The 12,539-nt window shown below is 37.2% G+C and overlaps 1 protein-coding gene across 1 annotated transcript in view; it reads left to right on the top strand.

Moving 5' to 3' along the window:
- LOC113066062 (serine/threonine-protein kinase PRP4 homolog) overlaps positions 1-12,539 on the top strand; it is a 116,903-nt gene that overhangs the window by 29,247 nt on the left and 75,117 nt on the right. The window contains exon 4 of the mRNA XM_026237666.1: positions 11,976-12,119. Coding sequence (XP_026093451.1) covers positions 11,976-12,119 — 144 coding nt within the window. The remainder of the gene's footprint in view (positions 1-11,975; positions 12,120-12,539) is intronic.

Below are 12,539 nucleotides of genomic sequence, written 5' to 3'. Positions count from 1 at the left end.
AAATGAAGGCATAAAACATTTATTTAATTTATCTTTTAATTATTTAAAATTAAGCAAACTTTATTTTTTGGTAAACAAAGGGGATTTACTATTAAAAATAAAACATGGAAGAAATGTTGTGTGATTATTCCTTAAAAAAAATGTTCATTTCATTTTAATAATAGTAGTAGTGGGCTATGTACATTCTGCTGAACAATAGTAAAATATTTCTGCCAAATACTTTTATTTTGACGGGTTTACCTGTGTATGTGATACTACAGTCTATGATGTGATATGAGCTAGTTTTACTCAAATCAAATGGTCAGATGCTCATGAAGTGACTCTCGGTGCAGTTCTGGAGATGTTCCTCATGTGTTCACATCTTTATCAGTGATAGGAAAGACGCTGAAATCAGCGCGAGCATCACGCGCTTCCGTGTGTTTAATGAATGAAGACGCGCTTCTGCGCCATTCGTTAACACAGACACGCAGAACATGCAGGATTCATATTTAAATAGACTTTTCCGGGTTAATATTTGCAGATATTAGTCTATATCGCGATTTGATTTAAGTGCATGACCTACTTTTGATAATTCATTCAAAATTTAACCAATTCCGTGACATTCCGCGTTAAACTGTAAATACCGTTTTTATGAGTGGATTCCGTCCGCGTTTTCTGCATCGCGGAAATCATTGGGCCCTACGTTAGACATCTGCCTTCTGTTCGTCCTACGCCTTAAAACCAAAGTATCTCCATATAATGGAGCCAGTTGACCTTTTGTTTTTAGACTTTGTTAACAAAAAAATATGCTACTAACAAAAGTAGGTTTTTTCCTCACGGTAAGTTTTTTGTTTTTGGTTAACAAAAAAATATGCTACTAATGAAATATAAGCTATATCCTAATGTTGTTTTTTTTTTTTTTTTTTTTTTTTCATGTATAATTTTCAGACATGAGCACTGGCATAAGCATTTAAAGAACACATACAAGCGCGCACTTTGGCAGAATTGAATTCAAATAGTCATCAACAGCCATTAGGTAAATTGCCTTTAAGGTAAAATTGCGCATCAGAATGGACAAATTTGTTTTTTAAGGGAGAAAAAAAAGAAATTCAAAAAATGCCAGGGAATGAACATGTACAAACTGTGAATAGTCGCAGTATCAGTATTGAAGGAGAAGTGCTGGATTTTCTTTTTTTTTTTGTCTCGCAACTCACTTTAAGAAGTTCAGATAAATGGAAACACCATACACTATGTGTAACAATCCTTAATTGAAAAAATGTGGCAAAATATCTCAAGAGAGAACCTCCTGTTATTAAAATGGAAAGTATAACACAGGGGTTACAATCGCAACTTCTTTGTGTTACTCCTTTAAAGCTGAATCTCACAAAATTGGTCAGCTCCTGACAGTATGGGGAGTAAAATTGTTTATTTCAATGAATGTAATAGATTATATATCATAATAGTTAGGCTATAATATTATAAATCAGGTTGGTTTATATTGCTGACGTAATATGTAAATTATATGCGTAGACTTGCACTTAGACCATAGTCTGGAAAAAAAGGTTGAGAACCACTGATATAAAGGTTTCTAGTGTTTGGATTTGTACTTCAATATAATGAGCTCCAAGTTTAAGAATAGCCCTAGACTAGTTTCTCTCTCTTTCTCTCTCTCTCTCTTTAACAGCATTAGCTCAATGATATATGTCTTCCTTCCGTTAGAATTTTCCTGCCTTGCTAAATGTTGGACTCATGATCAATAAGTTCGCCTCAATCTGATTCAGTAAAGTCAAACTGCAGACAGTGAAGCCTCGGAGACCCGCGCACTGTGAGGCAGGAACAGAGGACTCCGCTTGGCCTTAAAGCCTCCCGCAAACATCCACGATCACAAATGACAATGATTTTCATAAAATAATGATTAATTATTAATTGATGATTTGTTATTATCATTATGGTCTTGTGAAAATAATACTATCAGGGTTTTTCCTGGGTCAGAATTGGTCTTCGGTGGTGGCTGACCGACATGGTCATCCATACACAGCAAAGAGTACCCTAGTACCCACATGATCCGCAAGCCCAATATTGACAATAAAGGTTAAATAAAAAATAAAAAAGCTCTAGCATAAGTTTGTAGATGCAGAAATTGAATAAAGCAATCAAATGTAAAACAGCATTGTATATTGGACTGTATAAATTAAAGATTGTTTTATTAAATTTGTAAAAGCTTTTTAATCAAGATCAGTGAGTGATTTCTTTTGTTGTTGCAGTTCGATTAATACAAAGACTGTCACTTTAAAAGGGGGGTGAAATGCTATTAGTTTGAACGTTTGAAGGAGTATTTTTGTTCCAAAAAAAACTCTTCCGGTTTGTCACAAGTTTCGGAAAGTTTTTTTCGAATATGGGTCTGTGTGACGTTAGATGGAGCGGAATTTCCTTATATGGGTCCAAAGGGCACTTCTGCCGGAAGAGCGCGCGCTCCCGTAGAGCAGAGCACTAAGAGCACAGACATTCACTGATCAGAGCGAGAGCGTCCCGAAATGTCACAAAAGAAGTGTTTTTGGTTTCCAGGGCAAGACAACCAACCCTGCACAGATTACCAAAAAAAAAAACAGCATTAAGGGACCAGTGGATGGAGTTTATTTTTACAGAGCATCAACTGAGTTGTGCAAGTGGTTTTTGTTTGTTCCCTGCATTTCGAAGATGCCTGTTTTACAAACAAGGCCCAGTTTGACGCCGGATTTGCACATAGTTTATTTCTTAAGGATAATGCAGTCCCAAAGAAAAAGGGTCACAATCGTGTGTTGGAACCGCGTGCGGTACAACTAATATGCTTCAAATATCTCTGTGTTGTTAACTTAGCTATCTGTGCGTAAGCACATCAAGTAAACAACATGCGATGTTGTCATCAAACTGCACTTTCCACAAAAAAAAGACGACATAAAGTGGAACTTAGTCATTTTCCAAAACCGCTAAGCAAATGTATACAGTTTCAGTACATACCACATAGAGACGTCGTTGCTGATGCTGCTCTTGTTAAATTTCAGCCTCTGGATCTGATTCTGGATCATTTACATTTACATTTAATCATTTAACAGACGCTTTTATCCAAAGCGACTTACAAATGAGAACAATGGAAGCAGTCAGGTCAACAAGAGAACAACAGAATACAAGTGCCATGACAAGTCTCAGTCTAGTATAGAACGCATAGCCAGGTGTATATAATTTTTTTTTTTTTTTTTTTTTTTTTATTAAATGAAAAAGACAAGAAAAGGAAAAGTACTGGTGTTAGTAGATTAAGTGCAGGCGAAAAAGATGAGTCTTTAGATGTTTCTTGAAAATGAGTAAAGACTCAGCTGTACGAATTGAGATTGGGAGGTCATTCCACCAGCTGGGCACAGTCCAGGAAAAGGTCCGTGAGAGTGATTTTGAATTTCTTTGGGATGGCACCACAAGGCGTTGTTCACTTGCAGAGCGCAAACTTCTGGAGGGCACATAGGATTTAACCAGTGAGTTTAGGTAAGTTGGTGCCGTGCCAGTGGTCGTCTTGTAGGCAAGCATCAGTACCTTGAATTTGATGCGAGCAGCTACTGGTAGCCAGTGTAACCTGATGAGGAGAGGAGTAACATGAGCTTTTTTTGGCTCATTGAAGACAACCCTCGCTGCTGCATTCTGGATCATTTGCAGAGGCTTGACAGTACATGCAGGAAGGCCCGCCAAGAGAGCATTACAATAGTCCAGTCTGGAGAGAACAAGAGCTTGGACAAGAAGTTGGGTTGCTTGCTCTGACAGGAAGGGTCTAATCTTCCTAATGTTGTATAAGGCAAACCTGCAGGACCGGGTCGTTGTAGCAATGTGGTCAGTGAAGCTTAATTGATGATCCATCACAACTCCTAGGTTTCTGGCTGTCCTCGAAGGAGTTATGGTTGACGAGCCCAGCTGTATAGAGAAGTTGTGATTAATCAATGGGTTAGCTGGAATCACCAGTAGTTCAGTCTTTGTAAGGTTAAGCTGAAGGTGATTGTCATTCATCCAGCTAGAAATGTCACTCAGACAGGCTGAAATGCGAGCAGCTACCGTCGGGTCATCAGGCTGGAATGAGAAGTAGAGTTGGGTGTCATCAGCATAGCAGTGATAAGAAAAGCCATGCTTCTGAATGACAGATCCTAAAGATGTCATGTAGATGGAGAAGAGAAGTGGTCCAAGTACTGAGCCTTGAGGAACCCCAGTAGCAAGGTGGTGTGACTTTGAAACATCACCCCTCCATAATCATAAATCATAAATATACGTTGAATCTGACTGTTAGCCATGGTTTGTTTTGGATGTTTTTGTTCCTCACGGTAATGTCACAGCTTCCAAACGCTCTCAACGCAAAAGCCTACTCGCGCTCGTGATTCTTTAGCTCCGCCTACATGCCACGCCTCCAGCCGGTCGTGTTTTTCCGGGAAAAATCGGTACAGACTATCTTTCTCTTATGAATATAATAAAACTAAAGACTTTTTGGAGTTATGAAGGATGCAGTACTACTCTATAGGTACTCAAGATTAACAGGATATTGAGTGAAAACGAGCATTTCACCCTCCCTTTAAGGATAATGCAGTCCCAACGAAAAAGGGTCACGATCGTGTGTTGGAACCGCAGGCGGTGAGTAAAACTGCTTCAAATATCTCTGTTGTTAACTTGGCTATCGGCGCGTAAGCACATCAAGTAAACAACATGCGATGTTGGCATCAAACTGCACTTTCCACATGTACACCTTAAAAAAAAAAAAAGACGACATAAAGTGGAACTTAGTCATTTTCGCTAAGCAAATATATACAGTTTCAATACCTACCACATAGAGACGTCGTTGCTGATGCTGCTCTTTTTAAGTTTCAGCCTCTGGATCTGATTCTGGACCATAAATATACGGCTGAATCTGACTGTTAGCCATGGTTTGTTTGGGATGATGGTTTTTTCCTCACGGTAATGTCACAGCTTCCAAACCCTCTCAATGCAATATCCTACTGGCGCTCGTGATTCTTTTGCTCCGCCCACACGTCACGCCTCCAGGCGCTCATGTTTTTCCGGGGAAAATCGGTACAGACTATCTTTCTCTTATAAATATAATAAAACTAAAGACTTTTTGGAGTTATGAAGGATGCAGTACTACTCTATAGGTACTCAAGTTTAACAGGATATTGAGTGAAAACGAGCATTTCACCCCCCCTTTAAGAGAATGCACTGATACAACAGGTATATGTTCATTCGGCTTTGTCTGCTGTGGGATATTAAACCAAGACGGGCATTTTGACTTTTTTTTGTGTGAATTTGTCCATTTAAACGCAATAGATACTTCACAGAGATCTTAATATTTGCACGCATTCTGAGGTGCGGGTTTGCGCAGCGCATTCACAATTCTTCTCACTGCGTGCCTGAGCTCGCATCATTTAGCTCTTAAAATGTTTAAACAGACAAAGCTTAAATGAGTTTAGTTTAAGCGCATATTAATGTGTGCTGTTCAGATCTCATCTGTGCCTGCGCGCTGTCAGCACCCGGGTGATTATAGAATAAACGACTGCTCATATTCCAGCATTAATTTACATTGATCAAGAGTGAATGGTTTGTCCAGGGTTTTTTTTTTTCTTCTATTTTTTTTTTCTTTTTTTTTTCTCATCACTATTGTTGTAATGTCTGGGAATCCAGAACGCGCATCCATCAACAGAAACATATATTAGTTGAACCCAGTTTGCTTAACGTGCAATTTATAGCAAACCATATTACAGATGCTTTGTCAAATTTAAATTGAACAGAGGTCCCAGCGCGTGCCGAGCCGTGTGGGGTGAACCGAATGGTTAGTTTTTTTTTTTTTTAACTAACCGTGCCGCCCCTAAAAGCAACAGTTTTTTTATCCTATTTATTCATGAAAAAATGATCACTGTCATCCTTTCTTGCCCTCTTTGCAACAACAAAAAAAAAAGCTGTGATTTCTTCCATGACTGGCTTTCATAGTTTAGAAAGATAAAATAATTTTTTGATAGACCTGATAATTATTTTAGTATAATCATATCAATTGAAAACGTAGCGTTGAAAGGTGTAATAGTGTTATTTTTTACCATATAAAATTTAATAAAATTAGCAGCTAGCTAGCAACAGCTTGCTTTGTGCTTTGATCTAGTTTTATCTCACTCCAGTCTAACTTTAAAATGTTTTATTGGTAATTAACTGCACATTGTCATAGGCCTTTACATACTGTGGATTATTAAGGCTAAATTTTCGCGAGGTCGCAAATCTGACTTTAGCAGACATGTTGTGTGGTACTAATCCTGGCTGTTAGGACATTGCAAAAGATTTGTCAACACACAAACATTCTGTTCAGCTGGAGGGGGTTGGGTTTTGGATAGTTATTCATGGCTTGTGGGGGTCGAGATAAAGGTGTGAATTGCTCTTTCATATGGACAGTGTCTTATAAGGCTTTCACTTGCTGAACCGGTTTATATAGGACTGTTGTTTTGGTTATATTCACAGTGCTGGCTCTCTCCAACGAGAGAAATGCAACATTCACACATTACACTATTCCTTTTAGTTTAAAAACATTTCAAGCTTTCTGTAGATATATTTTTAATACCTATGTGAGACACCACAATATTATGTTAATTAAAAAATTATACATTCATTATCATGAAAAATTAGTGATGAGACGGCGCTTCCCTGTCATTAATGCACATTAATAATTTTTGCACAAACACTTGAATATGAGCTTTGTGGTTTTCACCGGCTCCAAGAGTACTTCATCACGAGTACAATTCATGCCAACAGCCATATAACTGCATATTCAGCAAGAATTCATGTTAAACATATTTAGCTTGATCAGAAGGTTACAATGACTGCAAGAGTCGAGCGGGATGTTATGAGTTTGCCTGTTTGCCTGATTATTTTTGGTTAAAGCATGATTTAAACAGATTCACACTCAATCGCTTTCACAATGTGTTGAAACAAATGTAATCTTACAGTGCTACATTATCAGCATGCTATTTGATTTTGAAATCTTGAAGTTAATCGATCTGTTTATATAAAATAACTGACAAAAATATACTGTTATTTTCATCACAAACAATTTTCACAGTAGAAAGCAGCAATTAAAGATGTAATGCTTACAATGTTATTAGTCTGGCATGTGATAGGCTATAGGGAAAAAAAGTTTACACAAAATAGCTCAAGCTACTTTGAAACTCTCCTGTTATTTTTTTTTAATTATTTTATATGCTGTTATGAACATAACATTTCAAATATACTGAAATAACTTTATTCACGAAGTGAAGGCGGAGCGTGTTTCTGGTATCAGTGCGCGTGGAGGGGAAGTTGTTGCTTCTCACAGACTCTGCTGGGAGTGAGAGAGATGTTTCACCTGACGAAACGAAGACGACCGCGCGAACTCAAGCACAGCACATCTGCCAAAAATCAACCTGCTGCAATGCTAGTTCATCGACTCGCCAAGCTTTACTTTTGTAGGTCGCATGGCAGTAAATAATTTGATAATATGACCCATGCAGTCAATGCAGATATTTAATAAAAACATTAAAACAAGCAGGGCTGTAAAATAAAACAAATAAAAAACGCATGCCAGTTCTACACCGGACACGAGTGGAACGATCCAACAAAAGACAACAGAACACAGTGATGGATACACTGGACACGATCCCCATCAGTGAACTGATGCTCGTTCTGTTTATGATGAAATGTTCTGACACCGCGTTCAGATGATTTGACACTATAGTGTGATGTCATCAAGTTTAGACACACTTTTCGCTGTGGGGCACAGATGACAACTTTCGCGTCCGGTGTAGACACAGTGACTGCTCTATTTACAAATAAGTTCTATAAGAAAAAAAAAAGTATACGAAAAAAAAAAAATCTAAACCAGCGCCATTACGAGATGAAATATAAACTAGAAAAAAATATTAACAGGTCCTCCATCCATGACACTGACTCACTGCTGAGCTGCCAGTTTTAATCTGAACGGCTCTTAAAGCGGAGTTAAAATGGATGAGTTAAATGCATGATGGGCTACTATTAAAACAAAACAAAAAATAGCATCTTTCCAGCATTAAGGTAATAACAGTACTGTTTTTTTTATCATCTTGTTGCAGTTATAAATTTGACTGCTAAATGAATGATAAAGAACTATATTGAAACTTTTGTAAAATTTCTTCGTCATTTGAATATTGATTTAAAAATCGGTTTAAATAAAAAAAAAAAACCTTTTTTTTTTTTTTTTTTTTTTTTTTTTTTAGGCCATATGATATTACCCTACTTTAAAAGCAAGGAAAGAAGGTTTCCTTTAAAATTACTTTAGTTGTCAATTACTAAAGCTTTTTTTTACATCGTGTGAATGTTGTTGATTATAATGAGAGAACTTGAGTTTAATCGTGAGGACGTTTTATTAATTCTTTAGAGTTTCAAAGATTTAATTGTGCAGGTTTAATTTTATTAGTTTCTTGTTTTAGGCAAATTAGGCCTAAATAATGGGACCGAAATTATACAACTTATACAACTTGCACAACTCCGTTGATGCTCTGTAAAAATAAACTCCATCCACTGGTCCTTTAATGTTTTTTTTTTTTTTTTTTTTTGGTAATCTGTGCAGGGTTGTCTTGCCCTGGCAACCAAAAACACACTTCTTTTGTGACATTTCGCGACGCTCTGATCAGTGAATATCTGTGCTCCCAGTGCTCTGCTATACGGGAGCGCGCACTATTCCGGCAGAAGTGCCCTTAGGACCCATATTAGGAAATTCCGTTCCATCTAACGTCACACAAAGCCATACTCGAAGAAAAAAAACTTTCCGAAACTTGTGACAAACCAGAAGGAGTATTTTTAAAATACTCCTTAAAACGTACAACTTAATGTTTGAAACTTTGTCCATGTTTAGCATGGGAATCCAACAGTGTAAAAAACTCAGTATGCATGAAATAGCATTTCACCCCCCCCCCCCCCCCAAAGACAAATAGATTTTAACAGCTCCTTTCGCCACCTATCGGCATTACAATGTAGTTAACTAATCTTCATTTAAAGTGTCAAATTACTTTCAAAAGGTGATTTACTCTATTTTAATCAGTTCCATACACATCATACTCCGTTTATATCTGAACTACAAACTTTTAACCCAGTACTTCTGTGACTTTAATGTTTGTAACAGAAATAATGATACTATATGGCTGAAAAGACTGTTAAGATGTTTCATTTCATGACAGATGACAGCTGCTCTCTTTAGGTCAATGGCAGTGCAAACGCAAATTTAAATGGTCAAATCACACTGGTGTGTTCGTGTTCTGCAGGGATGAACCAAGTGATCACAACATTGATCGCACAAGTCAAAGGTTGAGGAATGAAATGGACAAACCATTGTAATTTAAGAATGGAATCATGTTGGTGTTTGAATCGTGTTTGCGATCTTTAAAGATCTATTAAATTAAAGTGCTTTGTCATGTTGGTGGTGAGACCTCTCTTACAACATGTTTAGCTATCAAATATATTATACTTAGCTTTTTTTGGCTTCTGATCGCAAATGTAGGCAAACTTTGGAGCACATAGATAAGCGTGCAGGTTCTTGGCAGATTGCTAGGTCTAGTCCCCACAGATAAAAAAAAAAAAAAGAATGCATAGGAATCAATAGGTGAAATTGAAATTTTTATTTGACAACAAGTATCCGATTCTGGAATCAATTGTCGATTCCCAATCCTAGCAACAAGTCTGTGTTGGCTTTAGCAGCTTCTACAGGTAAAGATAACTAAAATCACACTTTTTTTGTGTGTGTCCTTTTGTAGGCATTATTTGAAAGATTTTGTTTTTAAATTCTAAATGTAAAAAAAAATTTAAATCATTATTATACCATTGATTAGTGTTGCCACGGTACCAAAATTTCTGTATTCGGTACCGATACCAGTGAAAATCCATGGTTCTCGTTAACAATTTCGGTACCAAAGCAAAACACAAAAATATGCAAAATTTAAAAAAAACAAACTTTTTAGCACTAAAAATAAAACCAATGCCATTATACTTATTTACAATTGTGTTTAAAGTTTTTTTCTACAAGTTATATAATTATGAAAAACCGTAAACAAGTTTCACCCAAATTTAATTTGTCTTTTAATTTATGAAATTTGAACATTTTATTTTTGTTAAATAAATATATAGTAAAGAAAAATATATATATAAATATAGTAATAGATCATATTAATTATTATTAAAAGATAATACTACTACTAATTCTACTATCATACTAATGTATATACAATGCACTATGAATTGATGAGCTGCTGGGTTCATGAATATTAATCACGTCTGCGTTCGGTTAAACTGATTTGCTGAAATCAAAACCGGGACTGTCCTATTCAGCGCCAGCCAATTAAATTGCCATTTCCGCATTAGCTCCGCCCACTACCGGAGAAATCGGTATGTCTTCTGCTTGTTCGAAAATGAATATGAATAATTCTAAATGAACTCCATTATTTTGACAGGAGAAGACAACAAATAGTTTACATATAGCATGTCGATTCAGCATGGTAAGACTCTCGCTCTCTCTCTCTCCCTCTTTGCATGTGTGAGAAACAGCGCTATCAGTAAAGCGGAGGTGAGTCATGTGCCTTCACAAAGAGTTTACAGGGCATCAAATACAGGTTCGCTGTGTGTCCATTGAGATGAACTGAAAAGTTCAGATTGCTTGATGGAGAGAGAACTCTGAAGCTCAGATGCTGAAATTAATGCAAGTGTCATGCGCTTCAGTCTATGTAGTCCATTCATTCATTCACACAAAGACTCGCAGAACACAGATTCATATTTCAAACAACTTTTGCGGCTTAACATTTACGGATACTGGTCCATATGGAGATTTGATTTGATTAATTTATGCTAACTTTGACAAATTCCATGACTGTCCATATTAAAATGTAAGTTTCATTTTCATGACTGGATTTTGAGATTCCGTCCTTGTTTTCTGCTTCGCGGAAATCATAGCGCTGAACCGGGTTTGAACGGGACCTCGGTACTACCGGTACTTAAAGAAACCTGGTACCGTCACATTAAAAAAAAATTTAGTTCCGACTTGGTACCGAAGTACCGGGTCTTTTGACAACACTACCATTGATTAACTTAATTCGTAGTATTTTAGCAGAGTAAGAAAAAAATGCAATGAAGTCCTTAAAATAATGTTTAATGGTGCTTTCACACTCCCACTTTTGGTGCGCACCCGGGTTCGATTGTTGTCAGAGTTCGGTTCGTTTGGATGATGTGAATGCTGTCTTCCATACTTGGATGCGCACCAGCGAACCGTACCCGAGTCCGCTTAAAAACTGTAGTCTGTGGTACACTTCATATGAGCTCTGGTACGGTTCACTGCTTATGTGAACGTAATCGTACAAATCGCGGAAGTGAACTGCTTTTAGTAACAAATTGTTTGATGAAAATGTGTTTGTGTGTGTGTTTCACTCACTTTCCTGATGAGCGTGACTGACGCGCTACAAGCAGAGAGCTGTACATCTCATTTATGTTCGCCTTCAACGTTCTTTAGAGCATTTTCAGTACATTCTAAGACAGACGCAAGTGCCATTATGTATCATAGCTTTATAAACAAAACGAACACTTCGAGAACGTAATACAAAAAAGTTCAGAGTAATGTTATGTATTTGCCGCCTTCTCCTGCACTGTCGTTACCAAGAAACGGGGTAAACAGCTGCTGGCTTGATGACGTAAGCGAACCACGGTTAGGACTCAAATATTATAATATGAACACAGTCCAGTGGGGGCAGGGGGAAGGGGGAGCTACCAAACTCTGGTTCGGACCAGGCAAGTGAACCAAGTGTGGAAGCACCCTAAAATATGTAGGGTTTTATTTTTGGGGGGTGGGGTGCATGCCTTCGTCACCTTTTTCACCAATGATGAGTTTGCATCCATGCAGTTCACTGTGATAGTCCTGTTAGTTATTTGTGTAATGAACTGTTCTGTTTTGGTGGGTCTGCTGAAAGGGACCGGTTTGGACACTCCAGACCACGGCGATCCACCTCCAGAGAGCGTGAGAGGAGGCGACGGCGAAGTCGGGATGAAGACAAGTTCAAAGGCAGTCTGTCAGAGGGTATGAAAGCAGACCAAGATGACTCCTCTGAAGAAGTGTGAGTAATAGTGTTATTTTCAAGTCAGTCACATGTTAACTGAATGTAATTGTAAAATGTTGGTTTGTAAATGGAGATGAAAGGATGCAGTAAAGTAACAATAACATTATAATATAACATTGTAACATCTTTAAAAACCATTAGAAAATTTACAGTGAGTTAACCTGTTAACTGTCACTCACGTTTTTGAAGATAGACTTGAATATGCATGATACAAACCCAACTTTTTTTAATTCATGACTGAAAACATTTTGTAACATGATTTTGATGTACCATTTACATGGTAATGCAATGTCTGATTTTAAAATGGGTTTTGAAGGATGAATTTTGAGATTTTATGTTTTCAAGTGATATATAACTTCTGATGATTTCTAAAATGTGATAGAGAAAAAGGCAACGAGGAAGTCTTATTTTTAAAAA

Source organism: Carassius auratus, chromosome 49, assembly GCF_003368295.1.
Source record: "Carassius auratus strain Wakin chromosome 49, ASM336829v1, whole genome shotgun sequence".
NCBI lineage: Eukaryota > Metazoa > Chordata > Actinopteri > Cypriniformes > Cyprinidae > Carassius > Carassius auratus.
Note: the sequence above shows the minus strand (reverse complement) of the source record. Positions and strands in the feature narration are given on the sequence as shown.